Genomic DNA, 24733 nt, shown 5'->3' with positions numbered 1-24733 from the left:
TTTAAATCTTATCTGTCTGAATAACTGGGGTCTACTCTCTTACTTCTTTCCCCCCTTGGTAGACTGGACAGATGGCTCTGTGAGGGTCATCCAATACTTGGAGGTATTTGAGTGGGTTCCAGAGCTGTGAAACTCATAGAGCTGCTTTCAAATCACTAATCCCATCAAGCAAATATTGTCACCATTCTCAAACGGGTCATTTCCCTTGGCAACTGAGTTCGTTCAGACCAAGACCCCAGAGGCAGAGTGGTGAGCAGTCACTGCCTTGCTGAGCTATAGGCCAGGCCTTCTGACTCACCAAACAGTGCTCTTTCTGCTAGACAGCCCCAGAATTTTAGCTCCCAGAGACTATGAAAAGGCGGTAACCTTGACCCACATGGTTGGGTGGATGGATGGATGGATGAGTGGGTGGGTCGATGGATGGGGGTGGATGGATAAAGGGTGGTGGATGGATGAATGGATAGATAGATAAGTTGGTGTATGGATAGATTTTAGCTCTTAAAGTAGAAAGGACTGGAATGGTATTACAGGAATATCCTTGATTAGGAGTCAAAAGACTCCAGTTCATTTTATTCTGTTCTTATTGTCTGATAAGGGGCTAATAACCAAAATTTATAAAGAACTTGTAAAACTCAAAACCAGGAAGACAAACAAGCCAATCAAAAAATGGGCAAAAGAAATGAATAGACACTTCTCCAAAGAGGACATACAGATGGCCAATAGGCATATGAAAAAATGCTCAACATCACTAATCATTAGAGAAATGCAAATTAAAACCACAATGAGATATCACCTCACACCAGTCAGAATGGCGCTCATCAACAAAACAACACAGAATAAGTGCTGGCGAGGATGTGGAGAAAAGGGAACCCTCCTGCACTGCTGGTGGGAATGCAGACTGGTGCAGCCACTGTGGAAAACAGTATGGAGATTCCTCAAGAAATTAAAAATCGAACTGCCTTTTGACCCAGCTATACCACTTTTAGGAATATACCCCAAGAACACCATAGCACTGTTTGAAAAGAAGAAATGCACCCCCATGTTTATGGCAGCATTGTTCATAATAGCGAAGATCTAGAAACACCCCAAGTGTCCAGCAGTGGACAAGTGGATTAAAAGCTTTGGCACATATATATATACTATGGAATACTACTCAGCCATAAGAAATGATGACATCGGATCATTTACAACATGGACGGACCTTGATAACATTATACTGAGCAAAATAAGTAAATCAGAAAAAACTAAGAACTATATGATTCCATACATAGGTGGGACATAAAAATGAAACTCAGAGACATGGACAAGAGTGTGGGGGTTATGGGGTGAGGGGGAGGAGAAGGAGGGGGTTGGGGAGGGGAGGGGCACAAAGAAAACCAGTTAGAAGGTGACGGAAGACAATTGGACTTTGGGTGATGGGAATGCAGCATAAGCAAATGTCAAAATAACCTGGAGATGTTTTCTCTGAACATATGTACCCTGATTTATCAATGTCACCCCATTAAAATTAATTTTAAAAAAAAGACTCCAGTTCAAATCTCACTGATTTATTGACTTGCTTGTTAACTATCTCCCCCAATAGAATACAAGTTTCATGAGGGCAGGGAGCTCTGCCATCTTGCTCTGTCCCAAGCATCCAGCACAGTGCCCAGAAAAAAGTGCCTGACCAATATATATTTGGTGAGTGCATCCCAGATGTGCCCTCACCAACCACAGAACCTTGGCAGTCTAACCCAGCCTCTTAGTTCTCTGCTTGTCCCTGCACAATGGGGATGAGGAACCTCTCCCCGGGTCCAAAGATGGCAGTGAGGACCTGGTGAAGGAAGCCACACAAAATCACCCTAAAAAGTACATTGCACTGAGAAAACGCACCCTGCAGAACCCTTTCCTCTATCCACTTCCCCTTCCCCTCTCATCTCTGACTTCCCTTTGACTATCCAAGGCAGTAAATGGCTTGCCTAAAATCTTTATTTGGGTCGCCTTGGGTTGCTAATAGGTTGGGGGGTGGTCAGGATGGGAGGGGGCGAAGGAAGACAGACAAGTGCTCTCCCAGGCCCGGGGTCCTGGCTGTGCTGGAGTGGCATTGATAAAAGACCTTCCCGGCTCCATCCATCGGGATAGATAGTTAGGAGACAGCTGGGCCCAAACACAAGGAGCCCTCTGGCCTGCCTGGCCCTTTGACATTGCATTGCGCTGGCCTCCGGGGCTCGTTTGGAAAGGAGACAGACAATGAGGGGAAGTCAGATAGGGAGTGGGGTAGGCAGGGGCCAGGGGAAAGCCACCCATGGAGTTATCACTTAACGGGAATCCCAAACTGGAAGGAAACCTCCACCGATTCCTTATCACTTTACAATGGAGGCTGATGATGAATTGCTTTTTTGTTGTCTCTGAGGCAGGCAGGACAGACAGAGCTTGGCTGGAATGTTCCCTGTCCCTGGGAGCTTTCTTTTGGGGGTGGAGGGAGGTGAGAAGGGCAGAGGTTTCTGCGGGGGTGAAAGGAGCCCTGCAGGGTGCATGTCCACGCACCCCAAGTGCATAGATGGGGGCAGGGCCACTCACTAGCTGGGTGACTCTGGGCAGGTTACTCAACCTCTCTGAGCCTCGGTTTCCACATCCATGAAAAAGGGGTAATTCTTCACCTTGTTATCTCCAGCCTGTCACTGTGTCCTGATTCCACCCACATCTCCGGCTTTTCTCCCCACACCCTGGTCTGAGCCACCATCAGCTCACATCCCAGAGCCCCCAACCGCCTCTCAATAAAGCTCTGGTGTCAATTCTAGTCCCCTCCTATCAACGCCAAGTGACTGCTTCAAAACAAAACCCTAACACGGCCACTTGGGTTCCAGCCCCTCTGGCGGCTGCCCATGGGTGTTAGGATAAAACCTGAAATCTTTCGAATGGCTCCCGTGGGCCAGCTGCAGGCTGGGCCCTGCCTTCCCCTCACTGTGCTCCAGTGACTCGGGCCTTTAGTTCGCTCCCGGGGAGAGGGCCCCCATCTTCTGAGGGGAGCCCACATGCTTTCCTCTGTGCCTGAACCCCCATTCTCTCCCCTTCTCCTATCCAGCTCCTGCTCTGAGCTGAAATTCTCCCCTGAACCCCCTCCTCCGACACCTCCTTTCATATCCATTAGCACTCTGCATATCCCCCTCACAGCATTCCATCACCACTTCTGCCAAACCACCATCTAATTATTTGTAACAGTGCTGTCTGACCGGCTTATGACAATGTGCGCTGGGCAAAGACATGGCTGCGGCCAGCTCACGTTCACTGAGCACTTATATGTCAGGTCCTGTTTTAGGTGTTTTACAGGGATTACCTCATTTCATTCCCTAACAACCCCCACGGGGTCGGCACTATCGTCATCCCCACTCTGCAGACAAGGTAGCTGAGGCTCAGAAAGTCCAAGCCACTTGCCCAGGGCCACACAGCTAGAAAGGGTCAGTGATGGGAGTGTCTGGCCATGGACCAGCCACCAACTCCAGCCTTCCCAGTGGCCACCTGCAATTGACCTTGAGTTCCCACGAGAATCCCGCAAAGTGCCACAAGGAAAGTCCATGGCTCCTGTAATCGAAAGCGATTCGCCCGCCTTCTGTTCAAAGCCTCCCTGCTGCATCCTCCAGGAATGCACTTGTAAGGATGCTGCTATAAATATTGAACCTAAAAAAAGCATCTTGATTCTTTTTAACTTCTTCGTCCTCTTCTTTCGGTCTGGAATTAATTTAATAGACAGAGCTCCTAATTCAAACCTGGTGAGCTCTTAATCAGCACGCTTGACCCAGTCTCCAGAGCAAACGTCTAGTGGAGGATGAAATTTTGAGATTGTAGCTGATAAGCCAAGGTGTACAGAGTGGTGGTTCGGGGCCCAGGCGGAGCCTGCAGAGCAGGCATGGGTTCAAACTCCACCTTCAAGAACCACCAGCACGTGATTTTACCTCTCTGAGCCTCAGTTTCCCCACTTGTAAAGTGGGTTAATAATAGCACCCCTACCTAACGTTACTGAAAAGGCAGCATTCTGGAACCTAGGCAGGGCACCCTTACAAATAATATAAAACAGGATTCCATGCAGGGATCTGTGTTCCATGAGACATTTTTAACCCCTGCTTGTGCCTGAAGAGGCAGACATGTTTACAGGCATCTGGTCTGCAGCCTATCCGGCGGCGGATGTGCTGGGAGTCTGGCCAGGGGGTCTGCTGAGGTGATCCTGTTCAGGTCTTTGAGATCCAGGGAGCTTGGATGGGCTTCAGGTAAGTCTGGAAACCTCAGCCTCACCCAGGTCAGCTCCCCAGCCCAGGCTTGGCCCAAAGACAGCTCTTCTCTCCTTCCCAATGCAAGATGAATGAATGTCAAACAGTCAGACTATGCGTTTCCTCATGTAACCCCAGCTCCAGAGAAAGCCACCAAAGCATCATTTCTATTGGTTCTTATTACGGAGTTGTTATTGTTGTTGTTTCAAAGGGCCAAACCCTGGGCACTAGACTTCCAAAGGCATCGTGTTGGCTACTGTGGCTTTGAGATACAATAGGCCTCTAAAGACTAGGATTTGGGTCGGCCTGAGCAAAATAGTGACTGCTTACTGAGTCAACCCTGTGCTAAATACAAGCTTGATACCACTACATCTTCACACCAAGCCTATGAGACAGGTCTAATCATAAGCCCATATGTACAAGTTTGTTTTTTTTTTTTTTTTTTAATGAGGCATAAATGAGTTAAGTAATGGGCTCCTAATCATAAAGCTTTGCAACTGGCAAAGATAGAATTCATCCCTGTTGTCTGATTCTGAAGACCATGGGCATAAACACTCTGATGCATGATCCCTTCCCCCTACCCATTTTCTCAAGCCTTTACCTGGTGAGCAGCCTCTCTTTGCTTCCTCCTGTGACACATTTCTGGAGTTACGCCTGACACTTATGAAATCACAGCTACCACTAACTGGATGCTTACAAGTATCGGGTGCTCTAGAAATCTTAGCACAGTTTACAAAGCAGGAAACTGAGGCACAGAGAGGCTAGGATACCTGCCTGAAGTCACACGAGAAGCTGGTGGCAGAGGTGAGACTCGAACCTGCGTTTCCCTGGCCCCACTGCCTTCCCTGTCCTCATCGCTCCTGTCCGCAGCTTACCACATCAAGCACTGTTTCTAGTAGGCTAAGTTCAACCGCACCGCCCATCTCACCCGCTTTGATTCTGGCTCAAAAAAACGGGCCACCAGAAATTTCCTTCCTTTATCTAGTCCCTTTGGATTCACATGACTGAGGAAAAGTCATCCATTTCTTATTTGGCAAAGAAAGCTCCTTGTGTCTCAGACACGAGCCTAGTAGATTGGAGGAAAGGGATGCAGAGAAGAGAAAATCAGTTGCGACTTTTTTCTTCTCTTTCTGTGCTGATTTTTTTCTGGGAAGGAAAGCAGAGCTTAGAGTGCAGCTGGGAGAAATCCCAGCACATGAACCAAAGAGGTATATCCAGTTAGAAGGACATGCCCTGCAGCATGGCTCATGATATAACCAGGAATGCTGGACGCAACCTCCCTGTCCACTAGTGAGGCTGACAACAAAGTCCACCTCATTCTTCTGAGGCAACACTTCCTCTTCATTGGCTAAAAAAAAATGAGGCAGTCCAAGTTCAGGTATCTACAAGATATTCTGAAGTTGAAAAAAAATGCAAGTTGCAAAACACATACAGTGTGACATGAACTGCTAGAAGTAAAAACAAAGCTGTGTGTGTGTGTGTGTGTGTGTGTGTGTGTGTGTGTGTGTGTGTGTAAATGAGTAAAATAGGTCTGGACCTTTCAAACGACTTTTCCTCAAGGAAGGGGCTAGAATTAGGGAAGGATGTGTTTTATTGGTATGGTTTGACTTTCATACAATCTCCATGTGCTCTTGTATTATTTACATTTTTTAAAACAAACAAATGTAGTTATGTGTCCTTCCCCCACCCACCCACCCTTGCCCCAAGGGAAGGAAAGAAGTAGAGAAAGAGGTATGTTGGACAGGGGTTGTCACACTCACCTTTCCTCTTGGTGCAATGATAAATTTGGCCATGCTCCTGGGGCAGTGGGTATGGGTTGGGTGGGGGCAGAAGGTCCTGGGAGGGTCCGGACACACCGTTCTCACACTGGTACTGGGACCCCAAGTTGGATGAGGTGGAGAGAGCTCGAGGCTCACTGCTGAAAGGGCTGTGGTTGGAGGCCACTTTTTGTCTCACGGTGCTCCTGGGAACCACGGGATACTCTTTACTGAAGGACAGAAGATGGGAAATAGCATCAATCAGCACCCTGATACAGAGCTCTCCATTGGCTGAACCATGGGGGCCAACGAATCCATCAGGAAAGTCACAAAATAAGCAACAGAGGGGTCTTTGATGAGCAAAGTGATTCAATTATATTCAAGTGCACTGTATACCTTAGATACACATATTTGGGCAATAACTTTTTTTTTTTTTTTTTTTGCTTCTGGACAATGCTCCAACCAATGGAGCCATTTGACCAAGGCCTGCCTCTAATTCATTTAGGTCACTAGTCTGGGTAGAATGAAGCAGAATACCTGGAATTGAAGTGTCACAAGGATGCTGAAACAGAGATCCTAATGAGGCTCTCTGGCTTGGGCAATAACTTTTCATGCCTTATACATTAGGCAAGTAGGTTTATGAATAGTTGCATGTGTGTACAGAAGGGTAAATGAGTGAAGAATGGTAGATGACACTAGGACAGCTGGGGATGACCCTAGGTTACCCTAATCTGAATAATTTGCGGCTAAGTGCCTTAGAATTTCCTTTTGAGCTGCTGTATTTGTCACAACGGATGTAATATTTAATTTCACGACTTCATTTTCCAAGCGAAAATTAAAAAAAAAAAACTAGTTCAAAGGGTGTTCAGAAAAGAAATGAGTGAATACATGTGAAAAACTGAACAATACTTGGCATTGCTTAGTGCTCAGCAAGTGTCAACCATCATCGTTATTGTCATTGTTAATATAATTGCTTCCCTTTGCAACCTACGCATTTTGTTCAATGCGTTTAATCATATTAACTGAGAGGTAATCCACAGTCCTCACCAGGCTGGCTGTGAGGTCCATAGCACTAAGCAGGTTCAGAATGCCCGCCCCAGAATGTAGTAGTGATTTCTGCCACGACCCAGAACCATCTCTTCTTTAACTTGTTACATTTCTTAAATTAAGCTTTTTTTATCCAAATAAATTTAGCCTCACTCTAAGCTTATATCTGTAAAATTATAGGCCTGTGATGCTAATTACAGTTCCTCTACTGCCATTAAAATAAATCCTTACCTATTAAAATCAAAGAGGACACGTGAAATCATCTCACATAAAGAAAAAACAAAACACCAAAATATAACACATTTTGAAAGATGTTGCATTAGCCCATTTTATCCTCGCCATGACCATAGGAAGTAGGTGCAGTTCTTGTCCCCATTTTACAGATTAGGAAACTGAGGCCCAGAGAGAGTAGTCAACTTGCTCATGGTCGCAGGGCAAGTAAGAGACAGCAGAAATCTAACTCAGCAGTTCCCTAATGACTTCTGGACAATCTCCTAATTACTAGTCAGTATTTAAAATACTACATGCTTTTAGGAGGACAGAGGTTTGGGGTTCACAATTCCCACCCCTTATGGGTGTAACAACCTCTGGTCTGGGCCCCTGCCTTTGTTTGTCATGTGAAAGCATGTCAGAACAGCCAGGCAGGGGACACAAAGTGTCTGCCAAGTTTCCATGAGGCTCCAGACACCCTCCGGATACCCAGGGTTCCTCCTAGCTGAGTTTTCTCGTGGCATGTGCCATCTCAAAACCAAAGCTGGAGCCATCCTGGGCAGCCACACCACTCAGAATCTCTCCCTGGGGCCCGGAGGCTGAAAGGAATGAAATTAGCTTTATAGTTCTCGCTCTGCGGCTCCAGCTACGTCATGGAAAATGAAGAAGAAGAATTATAATAATAATAAAATATAAAAGTTGTCAAATCTCACTGGCAATTCTATTTGGGTCTGCTTAGTGGAAGTGCTGGGCTGTCAGGGCTCCCAAAAAAGGAGAGGGATCTTTCTTGGTTTTATATTATTAATGGAGATGGTTATTTTTTTTAATTAAAGAAAATAACTCCCAAAAATGTTGGCTGAGGGCGTTTACAAGAGAATGTATCAATGGGCTCTGAGGAATTCTCCATGCCAGCAGTGCCAAATTGCAAAATTACTCTCTGGAAAGGGCAAATCCTGCCTTTGATTACTAACATAGAAATGGGAAAGCCACTTCACCCCAATAACCGCTTGTCCCTCACAGCTTCCTTCTCCCCAAGGAGCTCGAAACACCATCCCCACCATCAATCAAGCGCATCTTTCTTGGTGCCTGAAGTACAATGTCCACAAGCCTATCTGACTGCTATCAAAATAGAGGCATGGAAGGGAGAAGTGACTTCTCATCGGTATGAGATGATAGGGGCAAAGGGAAGAAAATGCTACAAATGACAATAGGGTGATTTTCACTGGGCTCAAAGATGGACCAGTCAAAGGAACATGATTAATAGCAACATAGCAAAGATCTCTAAAGTCCATGTGATGAGAAGATATACTATATTCCTCTACAGCTTGAGAGCATCATTGGAGAATCCTGGGCACTGGAGAATTAAAGTGAAAGTTGAACACTCTCTGTGTGTGTCTGGAAAGAAGGGCAGCAACAGAGGGGCTGGTGTATCATCACCGTCATTACCCCACCACCATCATCACCACCCCCACCACCATCATCATCACCATCATCGCCCCTACCACCATCATCAATCACCCCCACCACCATCATCATCACCATCATCACCCCACCACCACCATCACCCTCACAACCACCACCACCATCATCACTCACCACCATCACCACTATCACCACTACCACCATCACCATCATCACCACCATCACCCTCATCATTCTCACCATCTTAACCGTCAACATCATCATTGTCCTCATCCTCATCTTCATCCTCCTCATCCATTTATCCTGTGTCTCCTAATGTCCTAGCCACTGTACTGGTTGACTTATATGCTTCCCCTTATTTGATCCTGGCAAAAACTCCATTTCATTGGTATGATTAAATTTACTCTAAGGGTAAAGAAATTAAGTTTCAGAGATGGTAAGCAACTTGCCCCAGATCACACAGCTAAGAAGAGGCAAAGCTGACCTTCAGCCCAGATCAGTGCTATTTCAAAGCTCTTGCCAACTTACACTTGATAACACAAAATCATTGCTTTCACACCAACTGCTTGGGCCACACAACCATCCTGTGATAAAAAGCTTCCTAGTGATAACAGAGTTGGGTATTGGCTACACCCAGGCAATGTCAAGTTCTCCTGGCCAATTGGCCAAATCCTTCTGTTTGAAGAACCTTTATTTTACTGTCAAATCCCACTGCTTTCGGTTGTATCAACAGCTGTGCCCACATCCTGCCAACTTGCCCTGCTAAGCCTGAGCTCACAGGACACCCGCCGAGGGTCCTGAGCACCTCATTTCACCCTGGGTGTCGGAGCCCGCAGACCAGCTTCTCCCGGGCTCTCACATTCTGTTCCATGTGAGCGAGTGCAATGAATGACGCCATTGTCGCTGGGTCTGGGTTGTAAAACGTTACAAGGGAATATTGAAATCCATGGCCAAACTGCACCCACAGCGTGCCGCCAGCTAACGAACACCCCCGAGAACCTTTTTCCACTGCAGCCGTCTGAATTGGCCTTTTCACTGGAGCAGGTGGCCCGGCTGCTGGCGCACTGGGAGATGGTGGTGTTGTTGTGCCCTGCGATGCTTACTCAGGTTCTGGCAGCCAAAGCTGTGCAGTGGAGCAAGGCTGGGGACTGTAACATTCCTGTTCTCGGGGAGCAGATTCCTCTGCTGGCTAGCACTGGGATCCGTGATTAAAATTCACAGAGGGTCCCCACAGTCCCGCAACAGCTTTTGTGATTTATTAACTCTCTCATAGGCTTGGGAACTTATTCTGATGAAACATGTGTGGACACATGAAGAACCAGGAATGGTTCGCCCCAGGTGGGATTTAGCTCAGTACTAATAATAATCACTCTCTCTTTCACATCTCCAGTCGTTTTATTGCTCTGTTCACACCACACCAGCAGAGAAGGGACAGTGAATGCTGGCTGTTAAGTCTAGCTGGTGAGAACGGGACACAAAAAGTTAACTAAGTTTCCCACCGTTGATTCAACCAGGGCTATGTGATTTGTGAGGCACCAAGAAACTCAAAGACCTCTCCCTCTTTGGCCTTGAGCACCCAACACGTAAAGCAGCTTTGGTTTGAGATCTTGGGGCTCTCTTGTTAAATCTCTAGATCACTTAATGTCAGGCTGGGCATTTTAGGTTGGGGTTCTAGAGTCAGGCTGAGTGACTGTACCTTTACTTCAGTACCCAATATACTTGGCCATGGGGTGCTGGCTAGGTTCTTCCTTTTCTGAGCCTCAGTCTTCTGTCAATAATAAGGTATACCACCTCTTGGGGTTATAAAATAACATGGTGCACAGAAAGATTTAGCATATATCTGCAACATACTGCTCAACAAACACCAGCTTATAAATCACACCTTATTATATTCTGAAGCAGAAGTTATCGTGCAAGGGCCTCAAACAGTCTATAAACAATCCCCCCCCTACACACACACACACACACACACACGTGTCAGCTATTTAGAGCTTGTCAGTTTTCTAGGGAGTGTCCCACACTTGCATCAGCTACTCAGAAGGGGTCTATGATTTAAAAAAAAAAGTTTTGAGTAACACTATAGAGGGGGCTCTGGAGTCACAGGGAAAGTCCTGGACCAGCTATTGGACTACTCATGACATCTCACTTTGCCTCAGTTTCTCTATTTGCAGAATGGAGCAATGAAATCTCTGTCACGTGTCAGAGTTGTGAGCCCCCAAAGGAAAAACAGGATGTGAATTTACGGATGAAAAAGGTCAACACCAACCAAACCTCCGCTGGGCTCGTGGTAACGGCACAGGAAACAGGACTGCCAGGTTCCTCATATGGAATTGAAGAGCTCAATATTTTAGTTCAGTCTCATAAAACTAACAATTTTAATGAGTTTAATCATGTCTTAGTTTTAGTAGGTTTTTTTTTTTTGTTTTTTTTTAAATAATGATTTGGAAGGAAGGGGGGGAAATGGAGAGAAGCAGTCAGAGGCTAACCCCTGGTCCTTCTGGAAGCCAGAAGGCTCAAGGAGCCATGTCTAACTGCCCATCATCAAACCGCTTCCTGTACCCAAGGGGACTGTGTCGAGGCCTCCTCTGTTCCAACGGCAATCATCTGAGGGCCCCTTGGTCACGGAGAAGTAAAGGCAAGGACTCCTTGGTGGCCTTCAGTGCAAATGGTGACCTTGACAAAGTCACCCCGAAGCAGCAAGCCCCACAGGAATGCTGAATGGTCTGCGTACTAATTTCAAGCCTGCCTGTCCTCTCAGGGAAAAGAGAAAACAAGAGAACACCTACAGGGGCATGGGTCTCTGTAAAAACAAATTCCTAATGTGGGAACATTAATTATGGGGATGGGGTAGTTGAGTAAGGCTTAGAGTGAGGAGGGGTAGAGATGGGGAAGTCTCTCTAGGGGAGGGGTTGCCAACTGGACTGCATACTGGGAATTGCCTGGGAATTTTTTTTAGTACTGATTCCTGAGCCCCCCACCCCCACCCTGGCAAGAGACTCTGACCTTTGTCCTTCTGCAGTGCAGCATGGACATCAGGCATTTTTAAAGCTCTCCAAGAGGAAGAGGCCTCATGTGAAAGAGCACACATTGAATAACTCAATCTATACTGAATTCCATAACAGACAACACAAACCTACAGTGAATGAAAAGAGCATTGGTTGCTTTGGGTGGGGCAGGGGAGGCAGGAGTTCCCTGGGATGGCGCGTGAGGAAACTCTGGGGTGGAGGAATGTTCTATGTGATGACGGAGGTTTGGGTTTTCCAGGTTCTGTGCATTTGTCAAGAAGCGAAATGGTGCACTTGAGATTCGTGTATTTCAGTGTATGTAAAATTTACCTGAAGTAAAGAGTCATAAACAACAATTGAATCCTAGTTAATGATATGCATGTGGAAGTACACTGGAGTGAAATGTGCTCAGGTGGGCAACTTAGTTTGGAATGCATCAAAAAAAATAATAAGATGGAGAGATCGATGGATAGATGAATTGGTGGATGAAGGGACGGGTCGATGGATGGGCTGATAAAGGATGGAAGAATGGATGGATGGATGATGGGTGGATAGGTGGATAGGTGGGTGGATGAGTGGGTGGATGTGTGATAGACCAAATATGTAGCCAAATATTAATTGAAGACCCTATGCAGTGGGCATGTGTGTGCTCGCTGTACAATTCTTCCATGTTTGCTACACGTCTCACGTTTTTCATGGTAAAACACTGGAGTGCACTACAGGCAATTCTGATGTTCCACCAGAGTTGAGCAGTGAATAGAGAAAAGAGTTCTTTTTTATAAAGCAGCCCAGCATAGGGGCTCCATTTCCAGAAAATAAGGCCATGCATTACCTATGTGTCCTTGCCCATTCTGTGGGGTCAAGGGATTATCCTGGTGCAACCCGGGGACCCCTCCATCAGAGAACTTGTTAAAGGGCCATGTCTGACCTGTCCCTAGAGCCACTGATTCAGCGCCTCTGAAGGGGAGACCCAGCGATCTGCTGTTTTTCAAACAAGCCTCCCCCAACCCTAGGTAATTGTGGTGTCTGCCCAAAGTCTGAGAAACGGTGGACAAGTGAGTGATCTGCTCAAAGACACTGTCCCTGAAGAGCAGGTACATTTGGGCAGGGAGGCAGGAAGGAGAGGAGTGGGGACAGTGTGGCAGATAAGCAGAGAAAGGGGAGCAGGGCTGTTCTGAGCACCCATATCCTGGGTGGAACAACCATGAGCCGGCATGGGGCCCCTTGGGACAAACCTCCATTTCACCACGGAGGCTACCCCCGCTTCCCAAACACAGCGCCCTCTTGTCTTATATAAAATGACAATGACACTTTTCTGGGGGAAGCCAGCTGGCTAGCCAAAAAGACAGCAGCGCCCTCTCCAGAACCTCGTTTTGGAAACCGCTCCTCATTACTTGGGCATTTAAATGACCTTTATCCGCAAGCATGAGAATACAAGCAGGCTAAGTCTGCCACATGAAAAGTGACCATCTGAGGTGAGGAGCAGAATGTGAATTTCAAGTCAGGAAGGACGGATGGGCTGGCGAAGGAGGAAAGGTCTGGAAGAACGGTCGCCTTTTAGGGGTCCCCTGAAGCCCAGGAAATTGTTCCATATCTTTTTGAACTGATATATTCAGTTTCTCAGAGAGTTCCGTTGCTTTAGTTGAATTTTCAAAAAGGGGTCTGAGACCCTGAGTAAGGAAGAAGATAGAGAAGGTGAGTCTAAGCATCGCAGAGGCTGGTGAGAATGATGTAAGTGTGTAAAGATGTCCCTGGACCGGGACTGACAAATGAACTTATTCGGGCTAGCTGGGACACTGTGGGCTCCAAGCTTTCCTACCTGCTCTCTGGTCGTGGGGCTCAAACTCCAGGCCAGCCAGAGCGGAGCCTCGGGGTACCCCTGCTCCAGAGAACATCCCACACACACACACACAGTGCATCCACGGGTCAAGAAAAGATGAAGGGCCTGGCCTGTGGTGGAGCAGTGGATAAAGCGTCAATCTGGCCCTGAGGTCACCGGTTTGAAACCCTGGGCTTGCCTGGTCAAGGCACATATGGAAGTTGATGCTTCCAGCTTCTCCCCCTGCCCTTCTCCCTCTCTCTCTCTCTCTTTCTCTCTCCCTCCCCTCTATAACAAATGAATAAATAAAATTAAAAAAAAAAGATGAAGGAAGTGGTGACAACCTCAGTCCTCCTGTGAGGAGCTCTGAAGCCACCACTGACCCCCCGAGTGTGCCACGGCCACAAACTGCTAGTCCCCAATAACACTCCCTAATGACGGTGGACGGCGGGGAGACCAGGCACTGCTCACGGCCACGGTGTGTGAGGCAAAGCATGGAGCGCCTGCTGCTCGCTCTTATTCTAGGCTGTGTTATAAGAGGACATGGGGCAGAAGGGGTTTTGCTCTCCTTAAGGAAGCCAGGCCCACAGCCAGGTCTCTGTACCTTGATCAGCCATGTGACCTTGGGCAAGCTAACTTGGCCTCTGGCTTCACAAGGGCATAGACCCTCTCTTATACCTAACCGATCCGGCATCACTCTGGGCAGACCCCGTGCCAAGTGCTTCTGTGTCTACTGGGCAGTGATGACATGTAGACACACACTTTGACTCCTTCTACCTAGAGGAGGGATCGCTGCCCCTCCCTCTTGAATCCAGGTCCAGCTAAATGAGTCCCTGGGACTGCTCAACCAGCAGAATGCCGCAGAAGTGACTCTCCGTGAAAGCAAAGGCCATGCGGCTTCCACCTGGTTCCCTTAGGGGCAGCCAGGCAGCACAGAAGGAGCCCGACTCCCTTGAGCCCACCATGCTGGACTGTCAGTTCATGGGTGGACAGAGGCTGTCTGTATTTCTTGGTCCCTTCAGAAGGGACAAGAGTACACTGGGGAGAAGTGGTCCCTGGAGCTTTGGCTGTCCTAGATTTAGAGTCACACACAACGCTGAAGACACAGCTGGGGGCCCAGGCCTTCCCAGCTGTCTATCTGAAGTCTGGGAGTACTTCCTGAGGTAGCAACAGCAATCAGGACACATACACTACCTCCTTTCACCCATACAACAGCCCTGCGGGTAGGTTTCATTCTTACCCCATTTTACAGACAAGGAAGTAGAGGCTCAGTGCAGTCAGGGGCCTGGAGCTGCTCCATGGGGTAGCCTGGACCCCAACTCCAGATCCTGCTTCTCTGTCTGTGGACCCTGTTCCCCTGCATGTTGATTCACCTTTGCATCCCAGTGCCTGGCACACAGTAGGCACTTAATAAATGCATGATACCTGAATTACAAATCAACAGATCAAAAACTGAATAAACAAGTGAATCTCCAGGTCTTGGTTTCCCCTTCTGCACAAGGGCTTGGAAGGCTGGACCGGCTGCTGTCTCCTGTGGTCCTTTCTACCTCCAGAATCCCAGTGTCCCCTGTCATAACACCACTCCAGGTGGCTTTCAGAGATCTTCAGAATCTGATCCCTTCTCTACACCCCAAGACTTCTAGAGCCCTGCCCACTTCTCTGCTCAAACCCAGAAAATCCTTCCTCCCAACAGATTGAAATCGCCTTCTTCCCACAAGTCCTAGTGCCCATATCTCCATAAAGGTGTCTGTCTGTCCAACCCCCATCTGCCTCCCACACACACCGGCCCTTGCATCTTTGACTCTTCGGAATTTCAGAACTTGTCTGAGCATGGCTTACAGGTGATAGAACTGCGCACCTGAAACCTGTATCATTATGTCAACTAGTGTCACCCAAATAAAGTAAAAAAAAAAAAAAAAAAAAAAAAAAAAAAAGGAAGGTTTGGAGCAAAGTTCAAAGAAAACAATGTTCTGTGAAAACTCAGAGACTGCCAGGCGTCCCCAAACTACGGCCGAGGCCATTTATCCGGCCCCCGCCGCACTTCCGCACTTCCGGAAGGGGCACCTCTTTCATTGGTGGTCAGTGAGAGGAGCACTGTATGTGGCGGCCCGCCAACGGTCTGAGGGACAGTGAACTGGCCCCCTGTGTAGAAAGTTTGGGGGCCCCTGGACCATTTCAAACAGCAGTTATGCTCTCATGGCCGGCTTCATACGATGAGCATTTAGGCGCATTTCCCAAATTGCTGTCATTTTCATGTCACGATGACAAAGTTCGCCACATCTTGATACCAGCTCTACTGCTATTTAGTTAATATTTTTCTTTAAATAATTAACCTTAAGTTAATTTCCTTCCTTCCTTCCTTCCTTCCTTCCTTCCTTCCTTCCTTCCTTCCTTCCTTCCTAACTTCTCATTAAGCAATAATGTCTATGAAATCTTTCTGATGTGATTGTCCTTGCACCTTCTCAAATCATCTCCTTTGTCACCAAGGTAGGAGCACTGCAATTTGGAAAATACCGGTTTTTAGGATTAGACTTAAGAACATTTTTTAAAAATTGATTTGAGAGAGAGAAGCATCAAATGATTGTTCCACTTAGTTGTGCGCTCACTGATTGCTTCTTATATGTGCCCTGACGAGGGATGGGACCTGGGACCTTGGCGTGCCGGGACAACACTTTGTCCACAGAGCCACCGGGCCAGAGCAGAATGAGATATTTTTAAAGCCACAGATTAACCTTCCAGAATAACCTTGGCGCATATTTTAGCGTCTGCTGCAGATGGGATTTTTAAATGATTTTTTCCCCTCCTTTCCGCTGTCCCATTTTTATAGTAAGTCATTGTTGCTTCTGTAACTAGAGACTGTAAATGAACATCGGAAAATCACTGAGACTCCATCTGCACTTTTCCAAACACGGAGAGTTAGGTGAGGAGAGATAGTGGGGTGAGTGCCCAGACATTGGCCAAGCTCATCGCAGAGTGACTTCTGCGGGCTAACGTCGAGTTCCCGCTCAGCCCTCCTTCCGATGGTTGGACTGAGAGGAAACTTCACCCCTCCCACTCTTCTCCCTGCAGCTGTCACCGGGTGTGTGTGGAACAGGAAACAGGATTAGGAGATTAAAAGAGAGTTTGCCGGCCCAGCCTGGCTGTTATTGCAGCCACCTTCCCAGGACACTTGTCACTACCTGCTGCAACCTGGGAGTTGGGACCACAGCCCAGAATAAATTCTAAACAAGGGCAAAACTGGGAGTAATAGGGGAGTCTCATCCCAAATCAGATCCATGTTACTGAGCCTGCACCAGGCACCAAGCCCTCTCCGGCATTCTCTCATGTCCTTCTTCCAGGAAGGAGTCTAAGGAAGTAGAAGCTATATTTATTCACCAGTTTGACAGATGAGGGATCCGAGGCTCTGCGAGGTTCAGTCATTTGTCCAAGACCATATACAGAACGAGGATTGCCCCCGGTCTGTCTGACTCCAGAGCCTCCTGTTAGGGCCACTCTGCTTAGTTCCCTGTCCTGCCCACGGGCCATCTGCAGGGAACTGGACAAATGACTCCGTCCACCCTCCCTACCTGGTCACTGAGGAGCCTCTTGCTCCCCAACGCACCTCCTAACACAGCCATGAAGACACACGTGGTCTGATCCTGCATGTTGATTGCTGAATGCCTATGACTTCCAGCCACCCTTTCCCGCCCTGTGCACCTGCAGTCCCACCCAGGAAAGTCGCCCAATCAAACCCTCCCCAAAAAACAACAACACGAAGGGGTGGTTAGGACAGCCAACTCGAACCAGAGTAGAATCAGCTGCCTAAATACCTAACCACTGTGTTCAGAACTTCAGGAGAGAGTCCCAGGATCACTGACATTTGAGCTCTTACAACCTCCTGCCTGTCCCTCCTTCCATGTCATCCCATCAACTTCCCAAGTGCAGGGCCCTGGCCTGACCCAGGAAAGCAGTGAGGGGTCCTAGGAGCAGACAGGACTACCTATATGGTGTGTGGCCAGGGGAAGTCTCACAGGGGAAGGAGCAGCTACAAGGTGACCCTGGTGAGAGGTAAGGAATGGCCAAGTGCAGGAGGAGGGGACAAAGTCTGAGGCAGACTAAACGTGTTGTTCAAAGGGCCAAAAATCATGGAAAGAATTAGGTTTGGAACATGGCTGAAGCACAGAGGAACTGCTACAAAGCTAGTGGGGGTGGCCGGCTGGAGGGGGCGTGACTAGGGCTGACGGGAGGGGCGTGGTCAGCTATGGGAAGGAGTCTGGGTCTTACCCTGAAACCATTAGAAGGCCTGCAGGGTTCCAGGTGTGGAGTAACCTTGTCTGATTTGTGTTTTACAAAAATGTCTTCAGCGGCTGCCTGGACAATGTGGAGGGGAACAGGACTGAAGTCAGGTCTAAATAAATGAGGGGATTTGAGCAGGTAGGTATGGCGGTAGTTACACTAGTCCAGCTGAAAGGAGAAAAGGAGGTGAATTCTGAGACACGTTAAGAAGGTAGAATCCACAGGACCTGGTAACTGGTTAAACCTCAGGGGGTGATTCCCAATACCCTAAATCCATTTTCCCATCTGCTCTTGACTTTGCGGGATGGAGAGAGGAAGTAGGGGCTGGAAAAAAAACCCTATATTTGCAGGTTGGAATTGGGTGGCTTCCACCTAGTTCTCACCTGCAAAACCTGGACCCTTACCCGCAGGACAGGAGACTTTGTCAATGGCTAAGCTGCCTGAATGACAGGTGACCATCAGACCGAGTTTGAACAAGGTAGACAAAAACTTGGCACTGTGAGCTGAGGGCCACAGTGAGTTTGACCCCTCTCAGCTTTCTTGACATTTGTTGTCAACTTTTCCACTGGCCATAGACTAATAAATCCAACTCCAATTTCACAATGTAGACACACAATACCACATTTTAAAATATATATAACTTTAGAACTTGGTTATTTTAGCCACAAAAACTGTCTTGCTACCCAACTATCATGAAGAAAACCAATTATGACTGCAGGAATGTGTATGAGCAGGTTGAACATATGTGTACCTGAAGATACTGGCATTTATTTTTTTATTTTATTATAATACAAGCTAATGTACAATATTATATTAGTTTCAGCTGTACAAAATAGTCAACACTAATATACCTAATGTTAAGTGGTTGCCACACAACCTTGATGCACAGAGATGACACTGTATCCTCTGCGCCACCCAGCCAGGGCCTGCCCTTTATTATTTTTTAAGTATGCAAAATTAGATCTGATGAGCCTGCTATCTAAAAACAATTTTCATGGCAAGTATTTCTAAACCCAATGTTAAAATCCCAAAGCTGCGGCCTTTCTATTTCTTTCTTGGGTCTCTTGTCTTCTTTTGAATGAGCATGTCTGTCCCTCCGCCTAACTCTCCCTTTCTGCATCTTCCAGAACGGATAAGAAAAAGCTTCCTAAATGACCTCATTTTATTTTGAAACATGAAACCCACCAAAAGGGGAAAAAAGGGGGAGGAAAAAAAAACCTTCTTGGTCAAAGGGATCAAGATGTATTTCTAACTCTCTTGCCATATGGTAACTTATTCTGGAAGCCCATCAAGAGGTAGGGAGAGTGTTTGACAAAATTGGCAATGCATGTACAATCCCTTCAAATCAGACCAAATTCCCACTCTATACATTTGCTACAGCGCCTTCTATTCATCATATCAGCGGCCGTGACCACAGGATATGTAAAAGTATGGAGCAATTTTTATCACCATCTCCCTCTCCCCTGGTGCCCCGGACACCACGTGGTGTCAACTTTGTCTGAATTTCACCCCCAGGAAATCAAGTCATTAACTTCCCTTTCATTTACCAAGAGCTGTTGCCAGAAAGAAAAAAAAAAAAATTTTTTTTCTTTTAAATCATTCATCAGCAGTGACTTACGGGAAGAAAGAGGGGAGGGCTTCACTAGAAAGAGAGAGACGGCAAAGGAAGGGGAGAAAATGGTAGCTTTTGTTCCCTAGGCGGATGAAGGATGCCAGATTCTCTCGTACATCCCACCCCCACACTTCCAAGATACACTCTCCAGGTTGCCTGACAGAGGAAACCACATGTGAGGAGGATTATCAGCAAGTGGAGCTCGAGGAGGCTCGTCCTCCTTGTTTGCTGGATAGCTAACGGGGCTCCATTGCTCTGCACCAGGCTGGTTGGTGGAGGGAGGCACCAGGTTGCGGACTGCGGACCAATGGCTGGCTGGCTCACCTGGGCTGTTTGGTGCTGGGCAGGGGGGGGGGGCGGTACATGGACAGGAGGGAGCCCAGGAACCCACTTTCTCACCTTTGCATTCTTGACATCCTGTGCAGTTCCATGTCATCACTGCCCCGGAATCCTTTGGCAAAGGGATTATTCTCGATCTTCAGTTGGGTGATCTGAAGGAAGGAGAGAGTTGGTTTTCTGTTGATTGCCACCAGACAGCCTGGGGACATGAGCTGAGCCGGTGTTGAGGAAATGCAGCCTCTGGCACCCCCCCCCCAACAACAACAACAACAAGCAAAGTAAGCCAGTCCTGTCAAACGGACCCACCACTTGATTCGGGGGAAAGCTTGGAAACAATGTCCTAGATCAGACTGCTTTTGCACAGAGAAAGAAAAACCTGGATTTGGTTAGCCCATTAATGAAAGTCATACTTTGCATCATTCTAGCTGGTTTGTTATTGTTGTGGATTTTAAGCTTAGCGTTTTGTGTTCCAAACATCAACAAGGCCTCAACAGTGGGTCCCCCCTCCTTTTTGGAAAACTGTGCATGTTGGCATGGTGTCCCATCCTACAGCATGGCAGTCACCATTTGGGGGGGGGCTTGATTATTGCTTTCCAAGTCCTGCAATGCCTCATTTGGTGTCCATTTCATAGTTTTCAGATAGATTCTGGCTAGCTCAGGTGAAAAATGGTGTCTAATTCAATAAACACCAACAGAATTATAACATATCTCATGGCTATCGAACAGCCCCTGGACCTTTTTTAAATGTTTAAGTGAGGCACAGAGAGCCCTCTTCTTGGGTATTTCTGTTGCAATGTACAAAAGTGAGTAATAGAATGGGGTTTTTGGTTCAAGGCCCAGAACTTTCATGTAAACCATCAACATATCTTCTATTAGCCTGAGTGAACAGTAACAGATTCAGATGACAGCGTTCCCCTGTGCCACATATGCGACAAACCATTCCTAAAAGCTGAGGGTGAGTTGCGTTTCTCTGTATCAAATCACTCTCTAGGCACCGAGGCAGCATTCACCAAGGTTCAGTCATTCAGGGGTCAGCCCCGCCACCACTGTCATGTCTGAATAGCACCTGCACACTGGTCTGTTCAATGTTTTTACTTAAATCTAATCGCCTTTTGCTTAAATTCATTCTACACAAAACATAGTGCTTCTCTATGTCAAACCAGAATCACTTGCTGTTCAATAAAAAGAAAACAATTCTATCAAATTCTCTCTGCTGGTGCCCACAGAAATCTCTAAAACCCAAGTCCTGATTTCTCTCTGATGCAAGGGGCGGTTAGACGTTTTAAGAACAGCATTCAACACAAAATTACTGACTAAACTAAGACTGACATGATCGTGGGATACAGTAGAAAGATAATCAAAAAGAGAACAAGTTTCTGTGATTCCATCAAACCCAAATAACCCCCCAAATCATCTCAACTCTCCCCCCGGTGGTATAGTTACAGACTTTCAGAAACTCTGTACTAGGGGTGATTGATGAAGGCACCCTCTAATCTGTCCATTTGGGGGCAGGCATTCTGGTACACTCTGTTTTCTAGAAGAGAGGGCTTGTTAAGGTCTTCCAACCCCAGCACTCTATAATGAGCATAAAATTACTACCTCTGTATACTTGAGTATGTTCATGATAAAAAAATATATATGTAACTTTCATATTTTAAAAAAAACAACATCATAGGATTCTGATCTTAGGACATTTTGGAAAAGACAAAACTATGAAAACAGAAAAAAGATGAGTCGTTGCCAGAATCAGTGGGGAGGGGGGCGGGGCAGTACAGAGGACCTCCAGGGCAGTAAAACTGCTGTGTATGAGACTAATGGCGGACACATGTCATTCAACGTTTGTCCAAACCCGTAGAACGTACGACAGGCAGAGTGAACCCTCATGTAACCTGGACATCGGCAATAATGATGTGTCAGTGTCAGTTCAGCGATTGTAACAGCTGTCTCACTCTGGTGCGGAACATTGGTAGCAGGAGAGGCTGTGCGGGTGGGGGAACAGGAGGCACGTAGCAAACCCGTGTGCCTTCCGCTCAACTTCCCTGGGAACCTAAAACTGCTCTAAATTCTATTTAAAAATTGTAATACATATGGATGGGTATTTATGTGTATCTACATTCCCTTCTCCCTCATTTAAAAAAAAAAAAAAAAAAAAAAAACGAAAACCATACCCATTCCTGCAGCTTTCTGATTTTTCACTTGACTCTTCAGAATGAGTAGAAGAGTCTACAAAAACCCCTTTAAAACCCAGCCTTTAAAACGTGCACTCAGCCCAGTTCTGGTTTGCGCTGAAAAGCCCCACCACCGAATGGGGCTTTCTTTCCCGCTCAGGTTGGGTCACAGTAAAATGCAACCCCCTGACCATAAATCCAAAAGTTCACTAAAAATTAGATCTTCAAAAATCTAATTAGATCTTGCCCCACACCCTATGTCCCCCTATCCCACAGTCACTACAGCAAGTCCCTGAGAGGACTGAGGGCAAAAGGAACATGTGGCATCAGGCCTGAATTAATGCCCAGTCCATGTCACTACTCTACCAAGAGCTCAGGACAAAATCTTTCTCTCAAACCCATGTCTTGCACCTCCAACAGGTTACCTCGACCTAATTTTTGCACTTTTTACCATAGCTTCCAAAGATACAATTGCATAGAACAAGTACGATTTGCTATCTGGACACTTAGGTGGGTTGATCTCATGTTATGCCCTCACTGTGGAGACTGAGTATGGATGCCTACAGAATGTAAAAATTATCCTTGAGAGAGGTTAACCTACAAGCTTAGCTGCAGGTGAAAATACCAGTCTTGTTTCACCTATGTCTGCCTTAGTTCATAATAAAAAAAAAAATGTCTTCTTTATTTCGGTACATACAATAACTCTATCCTTGAACTTCCTTACTAATGGGCTGCGTGTCAGCTGGCTCACTCACGAGCACACAGACACACAAACAGATACACTGTGATGTCTGAGTTTTACCAAAAGGCTCCCCTGCAACTGACTTCCCTCCGTCATACAAATGTACTCCCTCTGCAATGAGCATAAAACCGGATATCCGGGGGAGGGCTGGGGAGGTGGGGGGAGGATACAAATATAAATGCCAGCTCCAACCAGTGAGACAGAGGTTGTAAAAATTAATGAGAATAATTGTTGTGAATTCTTGCTTTTGAAAAAAAAAAAAGAAAGAAAGAAAGAAAAGAAAAAAACCCTCACGAGGGCCAAAAATCTTAATTATGTCTCTCTATTAGGGGTTCATTTCCTGGTCCCAACCAGAAAGCTCATACCTCATAAATACAGGCTCCTTACACAATGATTTAAGCAGGAGGAAAATGCCTTTTAATGGCAAAGTAAGTTAATATCGGGGGATAGACAGGGTTGCATACACAGCCATTGTTGCAAGAGCAGGGAAATGAAATGCCCACGTGACCTTTTTTTAACACCTAAATATTTCTAGGGATTGCCCCTGGAGCTGCTGACAACCCCAGTGAAAACCTTACAAAAACGTGTTTCACGGAATGAACGTCGCTGGGGAAGATTCGAGTTTTTTAAATATCTTTTTAAAGCTGTCAACCATCTGGGGTAATAACTCCCAAATCCAGCTTGGGAATCACAGCTGGGCTGAGGAAATACTTTGTGTCGTTAGCAGCCTATGGCCACATACCTGCCTCCACCTGGTACCTGCCTCCACGCAGAGATCACTGTGATCACTGAGCCCTTTCAGCCAACAAAACAAAAGAAACAAACCGAACAACCTGGTGGCTCCTATTTTCCCAAATTGCGCTGGCCGTTTAATCTCACGGTTTGGTTTTCTTTCCCTGCTCATATATTCAAAGCATAATGCTGGGCAAAACAGTCCTTGAATTGACGACATGATCAGCGAATGAACGAACGAAGCCCCAAAGACTGACCTTTTGCAGTTTTGCAACCACAGTAATAAGAACTTATTGGAACTCTCAGTCTTTCAGGTTCTAAAATAGTCTGGGTAGGAAAGTTTTCCAGAGCCAGGGTTTTGGATGGAGTTGCCCTGTTGTTCATAAACTGATCGGCTACGGAGTCAGTCAACAGAATTGTCGCTAACACTCTGTGGCAGGGTCTGCGCTGTCTCGCGGAATCCTCACAACGATGATGATCACTAGTCCTTTTACTATCCCCATTTTACAGACGGGGAAGGCTGAGTGAAGTCACTCGCTCTAAGTCAAATGGATTTGAACCCAGTCAGTCTGCCTCCGGAGTCCCACCTTAAACCCTACGACGGCCTGGTGGTAAGTAAGAGCTCAGGTGGCTTTTACCCATGAAACTAGGGGTCTCAACACCTGGGACAATAAAGTAACAAGACAGAGTAAATCACACTCAGCCCGGCCCGCTGATTTAAGTCACACATCATATATCCACGCGGGGAAACGTCTGCAGCGGCCTCGGACTTGGACTGAAACCCGACTGCTTCAGACTTCCTCCTGACAAAGTGGGGAGAACCGCACAGGGGGGCAAAGTCACGGAACGTTGTCTCCCATGAAATCCCTCTTCCAGATGTCAGGCTGGCTAAATAAACCTGTGGGTACAGCTCAGCTGGGTTCCCTGCACCAGCCAATAAAGAAATAAAGCGATTCCTGTGTGTGGTCATCAAATGCACAGACAGACACCCAAGTGCGCACTTGGAGACGCATGGTTTTACACCTGTGCACATTTAGACACACGCTCTCCTAGACTCTGCTCAAAACTCTCACACAGACGCCCCATTGGACAAGCACTTCTTCATATGTAGGGAGATCACTAAATGTATTCATTGGAGAAGACATTTTTTTAAAGTAGAAATTTAGCAGAACACACAGATATCAAATTATAATGTCGTCCGTCTGAAATTTTAGTAACCAATGTTACCCCAATACAGTTAATTTCTTTAAATGTGAGGAAAACTATAGGAATTTGGGGAAAATGTTGGGTATGTTGGTGGTTATGGTGCTAGTTTCCTGGGTCTATACATATGTCAGACTAATCAAAGTGTGTATTCCCAA

The 24733-nt window shown here is 46.7% G+C and overlaps 1 protein-coding gene across 3 annotated transcripts in view; it reads right to left on the bottom strand.

Annotated features, from left to right (window-relative positions):
* The window catches only part of TBX5 (T-box transcription factor 5), a 43411-nt gene that overhangs the window by 5386 nt on the left and 13292 nt on the right, over positions 1-24733 (bottom strand). For all 3 annotated transcript variants that reach the window (XM_066255062.1, XM_066255061.1, XM_066255063.1), the window contains 2 exons: positions 19791-19882; positions 6005-6231 (listed from right to left, as the gene is read on the bottom strand). In XM_066255062.1, the coding sequence (XP_066111159.1) occupies positions 6005-6231; positions 19791-19882 (319 nt within the window). The remainder of the gene's footprint in view (positions 1-6004; positions 6232-19790; positions 19883-24733) is intronic.

Source organism: Saccopteryx bilineata, chromosome 2 (assembly GCF_036850765.1).
Source record: "Saccopteryx bilineata isolate mSacBil1 chromosome 2, mSacBil1_pri_phased_curated, whole genome shotgun sequence".
Taxonomy (NCBI): domain Eukaryota; kingdom Metazoa; phylum Chordata; class Mammalia; order Chiroptera; family Emballonuridae; genus Saccopteryx; species Saccopteryx bilineata.
This window is presented reverse-complemented; position numbering and strand designations above follow the sequence as displayed.